Source organism: Dendrobates tinctorius, unplaced genomic scaffold (assembly GCF_039654945.1).
Source record: "Dendrobates tinctorius isolate UK_male_01 unplaced genomic scaffold, ASM3965494v1 ptg000030l, whole genome shotgun sequence".
NCBI lineage: Eukaryota > Metazoa > Chordata > Amphibia > Anura > Dendrobatidae > Dendrobates > Dendrobates tinctorius.
Genome location: NW_027361698.1, coordinates 16,436,968 through 16,454,985, shown reverse-complemented (window position 1 = coordinate 16,454,985; position 18,018 = coordinate 16,436,968). Strand labels below are relative to the sequence as shown.

At 41.9% G+C, this 18,018-nt stretch overlaps 1 protein-coding gene across 4 annotated transcripts in view; it reads right to left on the bottom strand.

Moving 5' to 3' along the window:
* Positions 1 to 18,018, bottom strand: part of LOC141086132 (bifunctional heparan sulfate N-deacetylase/N-sulfotransferase 4-like) — a 975,622-nt gene that overhangs the window by 47,336 nt on the left and 910,268 nt on the right. For all 4 annotated transcript variants that reach the window (XR_012231517.1, XR_012231516.1, XM_073571871.1 and 1 more), the window contains exons 10-11: positions 16,909 to 17,083; positions 10,186 to 10,356 (exon numbers count right to left, since the gene is read on the bottom strand). Coding sequence is in view for 2 of the 4 variants with exons in the window: in XM_073571871.1 (XP_073427972.1) it covers positions 10,186 to 10,356; positions 16,909 to 17,083 (346 nt within the window). In the remaining 2 variants the exon portion in view is untranslated. The remainder of the gene's footprint in view (positions 1 to 10,185; positions 10,357 to 16,908; positions 17,084 to 18,018) is intronic.

Below are 18,018 nucleotides of genomic sequence, written 5' to 3'. Positions count from 1 at the left end.
TAAAACTGTGTTGCAGTGAGGAATCAGAAGGCGACATTTCCACTTAAGAATCATTAGGCCTACTATTGGGGTTCAGCCAGGAGGTCCAATTTGCAAATACAAATCGTTTGTGATATGTGATAAAACTGTTTTGCAGTGAGAAATCAGAAGGTCACATTTTCACTTAAAAATTGTTAGTCCTATAATTGGGGTATAGCCAGGAGGCCTCATTTGCAAATTCAAATGTTTTGTGACAAAACTGTCTTCCAATGACAAATCAGAAGGCCACATTTCACTTAAAAATTGTTAGACCTAATATTGATGTTCATCCAGGAGGCCCAATTTGTCAGTGAAAATCGTTTATGATAAAACTGTGTTGCAGTGAGAAATCAGAAGGCCACAGTTCCACTTAAAAATCATTAGGCCTAATATTCGGGTCCAGCCAGGAGGCCCAATTTGTTAATCAAAATTGTTTGGGGCTTAACTGTGTTGCAGTGAGGTATTATAAGGCCACATATGTTAATCAAAATTGTTTGGACTAATACTCTGGTGCAGGCACCAGACCTCAATTCATAATCATTATAAATACTGCAGTGCGCAGGCGCCAGACCTCTCCCAACACCTGCACACTGGAAGTCTCTGCTCTGCCTTCAACAGGGCAGAGCAGTGCACCTGTGCCGGAGCTACTACAGGAAGGGAAGAAGAGGACGGCATCGTATGAAGATGGGAGGACCTGGACCGCATTACAGACTGCTGTAGATAAGCCCCTTATGTCAATGCCGGAGGCTGATAGGGCAAAAAAAAGGGTGACAGATTCCATTTAAAGTGACCTATAGGTATAGTGTATGGAATGACTTTGAAGTTGGATTATGGTATATATAATAGATATTTTCTTCTGGAAGCAGATGACTATATATTTCTTTGTTCAAATCATGATAAACTGATAATAGTTCTAAAACCATTCACTATGAAATGCAAATTGCCACAGGTTATATTATGCAGAGATAAAGTCCTGCAATCATTAGACAATTATTGAAGTAATATAGTTAATGGAGCATGTTGGATTAGAAATATCACAACTGGGTGATTTTACTACACAGTGTGTCAATATAGAAAATAAACATTATGATTAATCACACTATAATGTTTTATTTCATACTGTCACTTTACTGCAAGAGAATAGAATTATGAATATTTGCTCTTTAAACATTGTAAACAATAAGAGGAATCATCATCACAAAACTTCAGATTATGCAACTGTAGAGCTGTTCCTTTATTCAACATGTGAAAGATTTTATAGACCTCAAGCACATAGACCCACACCACTTTCAATTTTTTGGGGCATATTCTTAAAGTATCAAATGCAAAACAATATATCTTAAAGGGAATCTGCCAGTAGGGTCAACACTTCTAAGCCGTCTATAAGGGCGTGTAGATCATAGGAAGCTGAATAAAATGATACTTTGATTTAACCCCTTCACGACATGCGCCGTACATGTACTGCACATTTTGTGTCTCGTCCTTTGATGTTTGCTGAGCCCATATCTTTCCCGACATGCATCAGCTGTCTTAAACGGCTGACATGTGCCCCTAACAGCCGTGGGTGGAATCGGAATCCACCCACAGCTGTTAACCTGTTAAATGCTGGTGTCAATCTCTGTCAGCGGCATTTAATGTTATCGCGCTGGAAGCACGTTACTGATCCTGCCCATCAGCACCTACGTCACATGTCTGCGGGTCGCCGACAGGTTGGCATGACCATCCAGGTTCTGAAGCATACCCCTGTGGTTGTCAATGCCGGTTTGCTATGAGTGCCACACAGCGGTCGAAGGTCATAGCAAGTGAGCATTTCTGATACCTCCAGGCAATCTGATCATCTGTGTGCAGCAGAGGTGATTGGATTATCGCAGCTTCTAGTCCAAAATAATTTTAAAAAAAAATCACCCCCCATTCACCCCATTCAAAATAAGACAATTAAAAAAGATAAAATACACATATTTAGTATTGTTGCATTCAGAATTGCCCGATCTATCAAGACATAAAAAGAATTAATCCAACCGGTAAATAGCGTAGCAAAAAAAAAGTCAAAACCACAGAATTATGTTTTTTTGGTCGCCGCAACATTGCATTAAAATGCAATAACGGTTGATGAAAAGACTGTTTCTACACCAAAATGGTATAAAAAAAAAAAGTCAGCTTGGCCCGCAAAAAAAATCCCTCACAGGTCCAAACCTTGAAAGTGAAGTCACTGTGGGTCTTGGAAAATGACACAATTTTTTTTTAAACAAGCTTTGAATTTTTTTTTCACCACTTAAATAAAAACAAGCTATACCTGTTTGATATATGCAAAATCACAATGACCTGGAGAATCATAATCGCTGGTCAGTTTTAGTATTTGGTGAACATGTTAAAAAAAATCCCAAAAAACTGTTGTGGAAGTGCACTTTTTTTGCAATTTCACCACACTTCAAATTTTTTCCTGTTTTCCAGTACACGATATGGTAAAACCAAAAGGTGTTGTTCAAAAGTACAACTCGTTCCACATAAAACAAGCCACATGACCATGTTGACTGAAAAATAGAAAGCTTATGGCTCTGGGAATAAGGGGAGTGAAAAACAGAAATGTAAAAACGAAAAAGGGTTGTGAAGTGAAGGGGTTAATGTCTTATTCCAGAGAAATCCACACTTTTCTGATATGTAAATTAACTGTTAGAGACTATAGTCTGTACACTATGCACTGCATGCTGTTATACAGTAGCTTGCAAAAGTATTCACCCTTTTGGCTTTTTACCTACTTTTTTATAACCTGTGTTTAAATATTTTGTAATCTGATTTGAGTGTGATGCATCAGCACTAAATAGTCTCAGTTGGTGAAGTGAGAAAAATATAAACATAAATTACATTTATGAGACCAAATAAATTAAAATTGGCATGTGCATATGTATTCATCCCTTTTGATAGGAAAACCCAAGAAACAGTTTGCAAAGCAGTGAACAACAGAAAATGACGGACAAAGAAAGATTTCCAATAAAATTACCTTTATTTCACAAAATAGCAAACAGTAGTACTACTTAAAATAAATATTTAAAAACATGTGTCCCTACTAGGATTACCATATTTTTCGGACTATAAGACGCACCCCAATTTTCAGAAGGAAAATAGGGAAAAAAATAATAATGTGTCAAATGGAGGTCCATCTTACAGTCTGAATTCAGCTTACCTGGGAAGGGAACCGGCACAGGTAGAGGAGTGGTCATTCAGTGCTCCTGGCTGGTGCGGTGGCGCTGTGCTGGGGCAGCAGGGCTGTGCTGGGCTGGGGCAGCTGTGCTGGGGCAGGTGGGCTGGGCTGGGGCAGGGTGGCGGTGGGCTGTGCTCCAGTGCAGGGGCGGTGGCTCCACCGGCATTTCTTCGAAGCCCGGAGGCCCCTGCACATCCGTTGCTGGCATGCGCAGGTTCAGATATCATGCCGAGATCTCAGGGCACGAGATCTCATTGCCGAGATTTGAATCTCGTCTCCCGAGATCCTGCGCATGCGCCGTCCCCGGACCGGCGGCCATCTTCCCGGCGTCCATGTTCCCGGAGGCCACCGCAACATGGCAGCAGCCAGCAACGGATGTGCGGGGGCCTCCGGGCTTCAAGGAAATGCCGGCGGAGCCCCCCACAGAGCACAGAGAGCCGCTACCCCTGCACCGGAGCACAGCCCGCTGCCACCACTGCACCACAGAGCCCCGTGGCACCAGCCACCAGCCATGATCGGAGATTAGTATATTGCGACCATAAGACTCACCCCCCGCTTTCCCCCAAAATTTTTGGGGAAAAAAGTGCATCTTATGGTCCGAAAAATACGGTATATACAAAAAATGTAGAATATATATTATTAAATATTATGAGTGGCAGACCAAGAAAAAAAGAGCAGAAATGAAGATGAATGGTCAAAAAACAATCAAGTTATATGACCACATACAGAACCCCAGGAAAATAGATTCCAATATTCATATAAAAAAAGGTGTATAGGGCAAAAAGGTAAGCACAAACAATTGTAAATCACATCCTCAAGGACAGTACTGTATATGTCATGAAGAAGTGGGGAAATCATGAAAATCAATGATCTAATAAAACATGTGATAAGAAAGTACTGACGAAGGAATTTAATTTTGAAACGCGCATCGGGGTGTGTTCTGCATTAGTACTGGCAGGTAAGCATCTCTGCCTTTTTTGCTGTATGTTTGAATTTTTGGAGGATTTTCAAGTCCTCTTTTTGTGCTGTTGCTGTTTAGTGTTAGGGACTCGTAAACGTGGGGATCCGTGACGAGGATTACGAGCTTACATATTTTGGCCAAAATATCAACTAATACCTCACATTTTTTAATGTGTATTTTTGCAATTTTTTTATTCGGGGTGCAGTTGGGCCTATTTTGACTTATAAACTGTGGTGTCTGTTCACATGGGATGGGCGTAACTAATAGGCTGTTAACCTGGATGCTGTGCATTGCCATAGTGTGAACAGTGCCACATACAAGTTTTCATTGTGCATTTATATACCAAGCAGCCGCCCCCTCCATGGATTGGTAGGATGTGAGCGGCTGTCTCATCGGTATTTTTGCACCTGTGTCGCCGCCATCTTAACTATATGGGTCCACTCCATCCTGATATTGATGTATTTGCCTTTTTGCACTATTTGTACTTTGAATAATTTTTTAAGTGAGTATTTTATTATCACATGTTGTATTAGATCATTGACTTTAATGATTTCCCCACAGAATGACGGACAGGTGAGGGATATGGTTGTTTTTTATTTTTGCTTTAATACAAGAGATGATGGATTCAAACGCCAAGGTATACCCATCAGACCAGTCCTATCCAATGTATTTAAAACCTGACCATGTGAAGAGTACCTATATGAGCATGGTTCAGAGAGGTAATATCTGATGTGGACATGCTGTGTGAGTCCGCTTTATATGTGTATGGCCCACATGAGAGGGGTGGAGACCTCCCAAAAATTTGCAGAAGCAAGAAACCAATAGAATACAAACACATGGGCCATGTACATACAGTTAACAAGTCGGTAAGACTGTGTTCAAACCACCAAGAGACCCCCACCCGTCTCATGTTGGCCATGCACATATAAAGCCGTCTTACACAGCATGTCCACATCAGACATTACCTCTCTGAACCATGCTCATATAGGTACTGTTCACATCATCAGGTTTTAACCCCTTCACTACCAAGGGTGGTTTGCACGTTAACTACCGGGCCAATTTTTACAATTCTGACCACTGTACCTTTATGAGGTCATAACTCTGGAACGCTTCTATGGATCCCGGTGATTCTGACATTGTTTTCTCGTGACATATTGTACTTCATGTTAGTGGTAAAATTGCATTCAAATAACTTGCGTTTATTTGTGAAAAAAACGGAAATTTGGCGAAAATTTTGAAAATTTCGCAATTTTCCAACTTTGAATTTTTATGCCCTTAAATCACAGCGATACGGCACACAAAAAACTTAATACATAACATTTCCCACATGTTTACTTTACATCAGCACAGTTTTGGAACCAAAATTTTTTTTTGTTAGGAAGTTATAAGGGTTAAAAATTGACCAGCGATTTCTCATTTTTGCAACACCATTTTATTTTTAGGGACCACTTCACATTTGAAGCCACTTTGAGGGGTCTATATGATAGAAAATACCCAAAAGTGACACCATTCTAAAAACTGCACCCCTTAAGGTGCTTAAAACCACATTCAAGAAGTTAATTAACCCTTTAGGTGCGTCACAGGAATTTTTTGAATATTAAAAAAAAAATGAACATTTAACTTTTTTTCACAAAAAAAATACTTCAGGTTCAATTTTCTTTATTTTACCAAGGGTAACAGGAGAAATTGGACTGCAAGACTTATTGTGCAATTTGTCCTGAGTACGCTGATACCTGATATGTGGGGGGGAACCACTGTTTCGGCGCATGGCAGAGCTCAGAATGGAAGGAGCGCCGTTTGACTTTTTCAATGCAAAATTGGCTGGAATTCAGATCGGACGCCATGTCACGTTTGGCGAGCCCCTGATGTACCTAAACAGTGGAAACCCCCCCAAGTGACCCCATTTTGGAAACTAGACCCCCCAAGGAACTTATCTAGATATGTGGTGAGAACTTTGAACCCACAAGGGCTTCACAGAAGTTTATAACGTACAGCGGTACAATTAAAAAATCATATTTTTTCCACAAAAATGATCTTTTCACCCCCAATTTTTATTTTTCCAAGGGTAACAGGACCCTAAAAGTTATTGTGCAATTTGTCCTGAGTACGCTGATACCCCATATGTGGGTGTAAATGACTATTTGGGCACATAGCAGAGCTCGGAAGGGAAGCAGCGCCATTTGACGTTTTTGGCTAGAATTGAGATCGGACACCATGTCGCGATTGGAAAACCCCTGATGTACCAAAACAGTGGAAACCCCCCACAAATGACACCATTTTGGAATCTAGACCCCCCAAGGAACTTATCTAGATGTGTGGTGAGAACTTTGAACCCCCAAGGGCTTCACAGAAGTTTATAACGTACAGCAGTACAATTAAAAAATCATATTTTTTCCACAAAAATGATCTTTTCACCCTCAATTCTTATTTTTCCAAAAGTAACAGGACCCTAAAAGATATTGTGCAATTTATCCTGAGTACGCTGATACCCCACATGTGGGGGTAAACCACTATTTGGGCGTATGGCAGAGCTCAGAAGGGAAGCAGCGCCATTTGACGTTTTTGGCTGGAATTGAGATCGGACACCATGTCACGTTAGGAAAGCCCCTGATGTACCAAAACAGTAGAAACCCCCCACATATGACACCATTTTGGAAACTAGACCCCCCAAGGAACTTATCTAGATGTGTGGTGAGCACTTTGAACCCCCTAGTGCTTCACTGAAGTTTATAACGTCCGGGCGTGAAAATAAAAAAATCGTATTTTTTCCACAAACATGATCTTTTAGTCCCCATTTTTTTATTTTCCCAAGGGTAACAGGAGAAATTGGACCCCAAAAGTTGTTGTCCAATTTGTCCTGAGTACGCTGTTACCTCATATGTGGGAGAAAACTACTGTATGGGCACACGTCGGGGCTCGGAAGGGAAGTAGTGACGTTTTGGAATGCAGACTTTGATGGAATGGTCTGCGGGTGTCATGTTGCGTTTGGAGAGCCCCTGATGTACCTAAATAGTGGAAACCCCCCACAAGTGACCCCATTTTGGAAACTAGACCCCCTAATGAACTTATCTAGATGTGTGGTGAGCACTTTGAACCCCCCAGTGCTTCACAGAAGTTTATAACGACCGGGCGTGAAAATAAAAATATCGTATTTTTTCAACAAACATCATCTTTTAGTCCCCATTTTTTTTATTTTCCCAAGGGTAACAGGAGAAATTGGACCCCAAAAGTTGTTGTCCAATTTGTCCTGAGTACGCTGATACCTCATATGTGGGAGAAAACTACTGTATGGGCACACGTCGGGGCTCGGAAGGGAAGTAGTGACGTTTTGGAATGCAGACTTTGAAGGATTGGTATGCGGGTGTCATATGCGTTTGGAGAGCCCCTAATGTACCTAAACTATTGAAACTCCCCACAAGTGACCCCATTTTGGAAACTAGACCCCCCACCGAGCTTATCTAGATGTGTGGAGAGCACTTTGAACCCCCAAGTGCTTCACAGAAGTTTATAACGCCTGGGCGTGAAAATAAAAAAAACATTTTTTTCCGCAAAATTATATTTTTGCCCCCAATTTTTTATTTTCCTAAGGGTAACAGGAGAAATTGGACCCCAAAAGTTGTTTTGTAATTTGTCCTGAGTAGGCTGATACCCTACATGTGGGGGTAAAACACTGTTTGGGCACATGGCAGAGCTTGGAAGGGAAGGAGCACCATTTGACTTTTTCAACGCAGAATTGGCTGGAATTGAGATCAGACGCCATGTTGCCTTTGGAGAGCACCTGATGTGCCCAAACAGTGGAAACCCCCAATTATAACTCCAACCCGAACCTCAACACACCCCTAACCCTAATCTGAGCCCTAGCCCTAACCCTAGCCCTAACCCTAGCCCTAACCCTAACCCTAGCCCTAACCCTAGCCCTAACCCTAACCCTAGCCCTAACCCTACCCTAACCCTAACCCTAGCGGGAAAATGGAAATAAATCCATTTTCTTTTAGTTTTATTATTTTTCCCTAACTAAGGGGGTGATAACGGGGGGTTTGATTTACGATTTATGGCGGTTTTTATGTTTGGCGGCTGTCGCACGCTAAAAGACGCTTTTTATTGTAAAAATAGTTTTTGCATCACCACATATTGTGAGCTATAATTTTTCCGTATTTTGACCCACCGAGTCATGTGAGGTCTTATTTTTTGCGGGACGAGTTGACGTTTTTATTGGTACCATTTTCGAGTACGTGACATTTTTTGATCGCTTTTTATTCCGATTATTGGGACGCAGAATGAACAAAAACCAGCGTTTCATGAATTTCTTTTGGGGGGGTGCGTTTACACCGTTCCGCGTGCGGTAAAATTGATAAAGCAGTTTTATTCTTCGGGTCAGTACGATTACAGCGATGCCTCATTTATGTCTTTTTTTATGTTTTGTCGGTTTTTTGCAATGAAAACTATTTTATATAAAAAATAATTATTTTTGTATCGCTTTATTCTGCGAGCTATAACTTTTTTATTTTTTTGCGGATGATGCTGTATGGTGGATCGTTTTTTGCGGGACAAGATGACGTTTTCAGCGGTATCATGCATATTTATATGCGTCTTTTTGATCGCACGTTATTGCACTTTTTGTTCGGTGGTATGATAATAAATCATTATTTTTTGCTTCGTTTTTTATTTTTATTTTTTAAGGGGTTAGCTAAAGGGGTTAACTAATGGGACAGTTTTATAGGGCAGGTCATCACGGACGCGGCGATACCAAATATGTGTACTTTTATTGTTTTTGTTTTTTTTATTTTGAAAAAATGGATTTATTGGGGAATATTTTTTTTTTTTTACTGATTTATTTAGCGATTTTTTTAAAATTATTTTTAACACTTTTTTTTTTTTTTACTTTATTACCTTGTCCCAGGTGGGACATCGCTGTCCTGTGACAGATCGCTGATCTGTCACATCACAGATCACTGTGACAGATCAGCGATCTGTCACAGGCACTGCTGCAGACTTCCTCATGCCTGCGCTTTGCAGGCACTGAGGAAGCCCCTGACACATTGTGCCGGGTGTCAGCTATGATAATTAGTTGACACTCGGCCGCGATCAGCGGCGCTCACCACGTGGGCGCCGCTGATCGCGATGACGTAATATTCCGTCCATGGTAATTAGGTCCATGGTCACATGGACGGAATATTATGTCAATTGTAGGTAAGGGGTTAAATACATTTGATAGGACTGCTCTGATGGGTATACCTTGGGGTTTGGTAGAGTGGCTTAGTATACATTTTTTTGCAAAAAAGTATCAACTAAATACCCTGTTTTGTTATCATCTTTTTTACTAGCACTAGCTGTTTATTGTTGAATTTTTTTTTTTACAGCAGAGTATTTTTTCACATTTGTTTTACTGTGTTTCTCTGTGTTCCAAATATTCACAGTTGTAGACATGTTATTTATGTGAACCAACTAAAAACTCTAAAAAAGTAAAATTACAGGTTGTGAGTAAGAAAAACACACAAATTCCAAGGGGGTGTGAATACTTTTACAAGGCACTGTACATGGTTTAGTAGAGTTCATCCTACTCCTCCACACCACACCAAACTGTGATACCGTCTTTTTTTGTGACAGGTTTTCAAATCCCTTATATTCTATGTAATATGACACTCCTCTTCTGAGATGACTTACTACAAGGTAAATTAATTGTGGTTGTTTCAATGATGTTTCCATTTCATGGGTATGACTGAAGGCAATGAAAAGATATTCTCTATTTCAGTGTTATATGTGGATTCAACATTTGCTGAAGTTTTACAATCAAAAACATGATATCTGCGTTAGAAACTGGAAACCATAATTAAGGACCATGGTAACAGGTGGACACACGTTGGTATCCTTTTACCTAGCTCCTCAGTTTCAAGTTACTGTACACCTACACAAATTTACATTAATCTGGAACAAAGTTAGAGCTTCTCAATGATAGCAAAACAAATGTGAATTTTATTGGAGGCAGATGTATACATATCTACATTACCTGTGAAGGGGAAAAATAGGTCAACCATCTTTCTACGTGTGTGGAATACCGGCCAGGGAGAAGGCATCTTTTCTGCAGAGACTGTACCTCTATGGAAGCTTTATGATCAGCAGTTATGACTTCATAGAAGCTGTATTTCATGGCAGTAGGATCTCCATGAGATCTTTGATGCTAAAGACAAAATGAAGACTATAAACATTTGTTAGGAGTAAAAACTTTTAGGCTATGTTCACACGTTCATGGTGCACAAATCAGCAGCACAATAGAATACTGTAAGTGAATTGGATTTTTATTACTTCAACTCGAAGTGCCAGAAAAAAATCTCTCAAATCTGCAGCATGGTCATCCTTGTGAGTATTTTACCTTATACAATAATGTATGATGATTAATGCATATATAATTAATAAGGTAGATTGAAATATTTGTATTACATGAAGCCATAAATAATTATTCAATGGGACATCATTGTTGCTTGGGGCATAAACGTGACAACATTTTTGTATGGGAGCACAAACAGGGACATAGTAATTGTGTGGGTACAAATTGTGGCATTGAAATGTGGGGACAATATTGTAAGTTCTATTACTGTTTGGAATCATGGCGAGGGCAGTTTATCTGTGTGGAGAAATATCGTGTGTGGTGTTAGTTGTGGGAGGGACACAAGACTGACATATGGCCATTGTGAGGTGCGATTATATCCTGTTAATATTAGTCTGAGTACAGTTGTTTTTGTTAAGATTAGTACTGCGATACTATTCAGTAGCTAAGCTGTGGTAGTATGTGATCATGGCATGGAGGTTGGCATTATTGGTGTTATTATTCCAGATTCTATTCGATAAGAGTATGCTGGAATTTACTTGGATTGTGGTATTATTTTCTAATTGTAGGACTGTATTTTTTATATACAGTATTTGAGATTTTTTGTTTATTTTGTTTTTTTTATGGAAGGGAAACCCATGTTTTTATAGATTCTAGCAGACTCACAGGGGCCCATCAAAGCAATGCAACCTCAGTAAAGCTCTGAGGTACATTCGTATCTGTTCAGACAGTAAGGACAGAAAACTACAGCTGCTACTACTGAGCAATACATTCCTACAACAAGGATACCATCCACTGGTAATAGATGAAAAGATCCACAGAGCTACAAGGATCCCAAGAAGCAGCCTCCTCGATTACAGACTGAAGGAGGACAACAACAGGGTGCCTCTTGTGGACACATATTGTACAACCCTCATATGAGCATCCTAAGTTAAATTAGTGCTGATCTCCAACCCATATTCCACAGATACCACAAATTGAAAGAAATATTCCCAGAGCTACAACTTCTCACCTACAAACTACCCCCCTAACTTAAGGAATCTCTTTGTCAGACGTGTCCTCTTATCACTATCAGTGACTGGCACATTCTCATGTAACAATAAAAAATGCAAAACTTGTACCTGTACCCACTTATTACCCATAAATACAGTCCACATAGCAAACACAAATCAGGTCTATAAGGTCATGATTTTCTTTTCATGTACACACTCCAATGTGGTGCACCTGACACAATGTACAAGGTGCTAGGGTTTGAGGATCGCACCAAATATAAATTATGAGAAGGTGCGATCGCAACCCAGGGTCCACCGTGCGGTGATGGAAAAACCGCAGCTAGAAAACAATGGCGGAGCGGAGCCATGAGTAAGCACCATAAACACACCGAGTTAAACGTCACTCGGAGTGAACAGAGTGCAATGCGCCTGACTTTGTTTCTCCCTTCTTGGTGAGAGATACCATGGGAGCCAGCAGAGTACTGAAGTGGGGAATGAACTGGCGGTAGTAGTAAATAAATCCCATAAAGCGCTGCACTGCTTTCAGGGAATATGGCTCCTACCCGTTCAACATCGACTCCACCTTGGCAGGGTCCATACCCAAACCCTTGGCTGAGATGATATAGCCAAGGAATGGTAGGGACTCATGCTCAAAGACACACTTCTCAAGTTTGGGGAGAGAGAGTTGGCACACAAGAGTTCAAAGACTCTTGCAACATCTCTATGATGAGCATCCAGATCGGGAGAGAAAATAAGGATGTCATCCAAATAGATGACTACTGAAGTGGATAACATCTCCTGAAAGATGTCATTGATGAAGTCCTAGAAGAAGGCTGGGGTATTACAGGAGCCTGAGTGGCATTACCAAGTATTCGTAATGCCCTTCCCTGGTGTTGAACGCCGTCTTCCATTTGTCACCCTCGGGAATGCGTATTAGATTATAGGCGCCTCGCAGATCTAACTTGGTAAATATCCTCACACCCTGCAGTCTGTCAAACTGCTAGGAGATGAGTGGCAGAGCATATTTATTCTTGACGGTGATGGCGTTCAGACCCCTATAATCTATGCAGGGACGAAGTTCCCCATTCTTCTTTTGGATGACGAAGAACCCAGCTCCCGCAAGACATACTGACTTCTTAATAAAACTCCTCGCCAGATTCTCTCTTATGTACTCTGACATTGCCTCAGTCTCTGGGAGCGACAAATGGTAAACATGCCCGCGAGGTGGCTCTGCCCCCGGGATGAGGTCTATCGGGCAATCATAAGGACGATGGGGAGGAAGAGTCTCCAAGGTCTTTTTAGAAAATATGTCCGCATACTGCAGTAATGCTTGGGGAGCAAGGTTAGATCTGCGGGAACCTGGGATGACCCAACCTGAACTTGGACCTTGAGACACTGTCACTGGCATGCCCTACTCCATCACTGTATACTCCCTGTAGCCCAATCAATATGGGGTGAATGGTGGCACAACCAGGGCATACCCAGCAACACCTCATCAATACCCTTGGGGATAACTAGCAAGGAGATTAACTCCTGATGGTTAGGAGAAAACTTGAGGGAAAGGGGAATGGTTTGATAGGTGATCTGATAGGGTAATGCTGAACCATTAACCACTCGAATGGTAATGGGCTTGGAAAGCATAACAAGAGGTATTGCATTCCATAGGGCAAAGGGAGAGGGCATAATATTACCCTCTGCACTGCCATCCACGCAAGCCTCTGCAGAGAAAGAGACTGACCCATAGGACAGTGTCACCTTAAACGTAATTTTGGAGGACATATCAGACGAGTCTGTAGCGCCCCTCCAACTGTCACTAGAGACGGTCATTCCCTATGACTCCTGGCACGTCTGTTGGTGACATAACCAGCCTGCTCATTGTCAGGACGAGTTGGTGAGGAATGAACAGGACGGGCCTTAGCCTCCATCCGATGACCCACCAGAGGTTCACTCCATTCATTAATTCGAGTAGGAAATCCCAGAGGATTGGCAAAACTTGGTGCCAGCCAAATCCTTTGCCTACACTGGGCTCGTTCCAACCTTCGTTCGGCATACTGAAGATGCGAGTGGAAATAGATATTAAATCCTCCAGTGTAGTGGGGGATCTCCCTCGTGGCCAATGCATCCTTAAAATGGTCTGCAAGGCCCCGCCAAAACACCGGAAGCAAGATCTTATCTGGTCACTCCAGTTCGGAAGCTATCGTTAGAAACCGGATAGCAAACTGGGTGGTCGGTAAAGAGCCCTGGGTCAGGAGTTGGAGTGCGGCATTATGGGTAACCTGGAGTCTCAAAAAGACCTGTTTCAGGGTGCTTAAAAACAGAGAGGCGGTTCGAACCACCTGTCCTTACATTCCCATAAGGGCTTAGCCCACTCCAATGCCCTGTCCGTTAAAAGGGATACCACAAATCCCACTTTGGCCTGCTCAGACGAGAATCGTGAACGCAGTAGATTTAGCTGGACTGAGCACTGGTTCATGAATCCCCTGCAAACCTTGCTATCCCCAGAAAACTTATCGGGGAGTAGGAAGTGTGGCAAAAGTGTTACAGGAGTCGCAGCTGAAACCCTGGCAGAGGCTTCATTGGCTACCTGTGCTTCTACTGCAGATGAATCCACAGCTGAGATTGCTCACTCTAAAGCGGACAACCTGCTCTCCAGCTGCTGGAAACTCTGCGGAAGCTGCGGCTCGACTGTCATTGCTAGCCAGACCCTGGTGCTAAGATACTGTTAGAGTTTGCGGATTGCACCAAATTTAAATTATGAGAAGGTGCGATCACAACCCGGGGTCCACCGTGCGGTGATGGAAAAACCACGGCTAGAAAACAATGGCAGAGTGTAGCCGAGAGTAAGCACCATAAACACACCGAAGTAAACGTCACTCGGAGTGAACAGAGTGCAAGGCGCCTGACTCTGTTACTGCACAGAGCAATACGACTGAGAGCACTCTAAGCTATGCCCTCTTAGACATCACAGAAGCATAGTGGAAATGATGCTAGTGGGGTCCCTTTAGCTCACCCCCCACTACGCTGGTCATTGAACCTGCTCTGCTACACAGTGACTTTTGAGCCCGCGCCTGAGGATGCCTGAGCAGACACTGAGTTCCCACCCTACACTGCCTGTCTAGAAACGCACCCGTAGTGCTATTAGCGGCACACGTGCATACAGGGTAGTAACTGGCCCACCAACACACAGACATAGCAAATATGAATGATCTTAGCGCACTTATGGGCGCGCCAAAGATCCTTTTATAGACTGTGCCAATCAGACAGGACCTTGCTCACGGGCCAATCTGGAGCCGCCACAGGACCTGAGCAGCTGACAACCGACCACCAAAGAGAGTTCATCACCTCACAAGCATGCTCAGTAGAGTGAATCCTGGACTTAGTCTCAGGAATGACTGCCTGCCACTGTCTATTGTCAGTTACCATAGCTGAATAGCTGAACCTGGAGAGGTAGCAGTAACCATGCGCACAGCCCGAGTCTGAGCAAGATGCCAAGACCAATGTCTTTGCTGAGCAGCATCCATTGTGGTTGAGACTGACTGGGAGAGCGCAGAAGAAGACAGGGTTTGGGATCCATCCTGAGCAGAGGGAAAATCCTGGTGCCTAATACAAAGTGCCCTGTAGATATCCATATTGGGGAAATCATGCAAAAACTACAAACAAGGATGAATCTACACTGACACACAATCAGGAGTCAAAGAGACACGCCTGTGGGAAAACAATTCTCTGGACTTGGACACTGTATGACAGCCTTAAAAGTCTTAGTGCTAACAGGTCATTTTAAGGATGACAGAGAGCGAAAAAATTGAGAATTCAAACTGATCAAGATGTTTAGTTCTTTGACCATAGGACTCAATTTAACACCTAGTTTTATGACTCACTACATGGATACAATTCACACCTCCACCAGGCTGACTCCGAAGAACATTTTCACTGCCTCTCCCTTTGTAACAAAATGCCTAATTTGATTTCCTTGGCTTATTTTTAGGAGGCATCACCTCTACCCACCTCATGAACAAATGTCCTGCTGGAATATCTCTTAAATATTGTGCCTTTTTCTTATTAATTAATTTGTAATCCTACGTGAAGAAAAAGCCTCTGTGCTTTGAAAGCTTGAAAACATATATTATTTTCTGGTTAGCCAATAAAGGTATCACTCTGAGAATACTTTGTCATTATTGGGCAGAAAAACATTCACATCGATTTTTCTGGCTAACACAGTACCACATATTTATAGGTAAGTGAATTTGTGAATTTTGCTTTGGAAATCTTTTAAAAATGTTGTGACCAGACCTGTAATGGGTCCTCAAGCATGTACTGATAGATGTAGTAGCTACCAATTTGACTAGTGGAGTACTATGGCCTTATAAGAGTGCACCAAAGAAAAATGAGAATCTTTAACTTAGGCATGGAAATGCAGTACAGTAGTAGCGTTAGTGGTCATTTTAATGGCTGTTGGCTCTGTTAGTTGTATTGTTTCTATGGTATTAGAAATGATAAAGACGAAAATATAAATAAAACAAATGAAATACACCAAATTTAAGACTAGGATATGCACACAATGCTGATGTAACTACAATGTACTGCATTTTTTGGACTATGAGATGCATTTTTTCCCCAAAAAAATTTGGGAGGAAAATGGGGGGGTGTCTTATAGTCCAAATGTAGCTTTGGAGGTGAGGCGATGAAACAAGCTCATAGAAGGCAGAAGCAGGGATGCTGTTACAGGGAGTTGGCAGCGGCGGGAATGTGGAGATGCTGCAGGCACTGGGCTGATAGCAAGGGATGTTCTGGAGATGCAAAGCAAGAAGGCAGGAGCAGAGTTCCCGCTGCTTACATTCACCTTGCGGTGGACTTCAGGAAAATGACGCCAGTGTCAGCGCATGCGCAAATTTACATCTCAGCAATTTGACGAGAAGAGATCTCAGTCTGCTCATGCGTTTCCTCCAGAACCACATTTTACTGAAGACCTCCAGGAGCTCAATTTGTGCATGCCCATTTTACTGAAGCCGGCTGCAAGATATAGGTGCTTAAGCGCCAGCCGCAGTTATGATGGCGCCAGTACAAAATTTAAAACCGTAACAAGATACTGACACCAGAAGTAGCTGAGGGGCTGGAGCAGAGCTGAAGACCCTATTCATAGTCCTGCCCCACAGGCGTGAACAACCAGACTATGGATTTTTACAGTAAATGTACCTATTAAACCAGTAGGACAATACCTTTATGCCCATACATTTAACTTAACATGACTCATCCTGATGACAGGTTACATTTTTTTTCCCTGCTTTCCTTCTCTAAAATCTAGATGCGTCTTATGGTCGGGTGCATCTTATAGTCTGAAAAATTTGATGAGTCTTTTTGTATTTGGGTGTGCATTGTCTATAACATTCAGCTTGAAATTCTAAAAACACCATACCTGATACCATGAGTATGCTCGATCAGATGGATCAATAAGAATGGTGATAATCTTTGCTTTTGGTAACAGCGCTGCCACTCTCCTGGGAACTTCCTCTGAATGAAAATAATTTGCACTCTTCTCAAACAGGAAATCTGAGGTTGTGTTGGAAGGATAAGGAAAAACATCCATATACCTTTTAAAAACAACAAAAATGTTATATTGGAGATAATATTATTATATAGCCCTGCATGTATGGCATGAGGTGCCTTTAGGAAGTGGTTCTGTGAGGACTATGTGAAAGAGCTCAGTGTGTGTGCTGAGGATTAGTGCGTGTGTGTGTGTGTGTGTGTGTGTGTGTGTGTGTGTGTGTGTGTGTGTGTGTGTGGCGGGGAAAGTATAAGATTTGTTCCTTTACTTTATTCCCTGGTGATTGCAATGGTAAATGAAATGGCACAAATTTAAGCATGATGAAGTTTGAGAGTGTAATGCTAAGCACTGTGCCAGCTCCTACTCTCAGCCTTAATCTGCTATCTTCATCTCTTCGTCCTACTACTTCCTATTACTACATTATAGCTCATGTACAAGGTTTGGCATACTAGATCACCAGTTGTGACATTTATATGAGCAAACAATGTAGCCTAATCCGTAGTATAGTGGGCATCGCCTACATCCAGGCTTATAAAATTCAGGGCCTCTTCCACCAGTATAGTATTGAACGTATCCATAAAGCACAATTATTTTATTCCTTACTTTCAAATTGATGTAACTGTATATCAGGACTGGGGTAAGCATGTATGGAAGGGATTCAAACTGAGTTCACTTCACAGGATAAATTTGTCAGGCATTTTTCTTTATCTGCAACTAATGGAGCTAATGTCCAATCGCTACTGTGAACTATTTTGATGCTGCCAATTTCTGAGGCAAACTAAAGACCCCACTCGCTGCCATCTTGGTAATCCTGTGAAGCTCAGCCACGGGATAATCTTAGTTGAAGATCATGTTTTATACTATATACTGAAATTCGGTGGTATATAGTATATAGTTTAAGCCAGACCTGTGAAAAATTTGGCCTTATGGGACAGCCAAATGGCTGGATACAGTGGTGTCTCATGTTATGCAGCCGCCCTC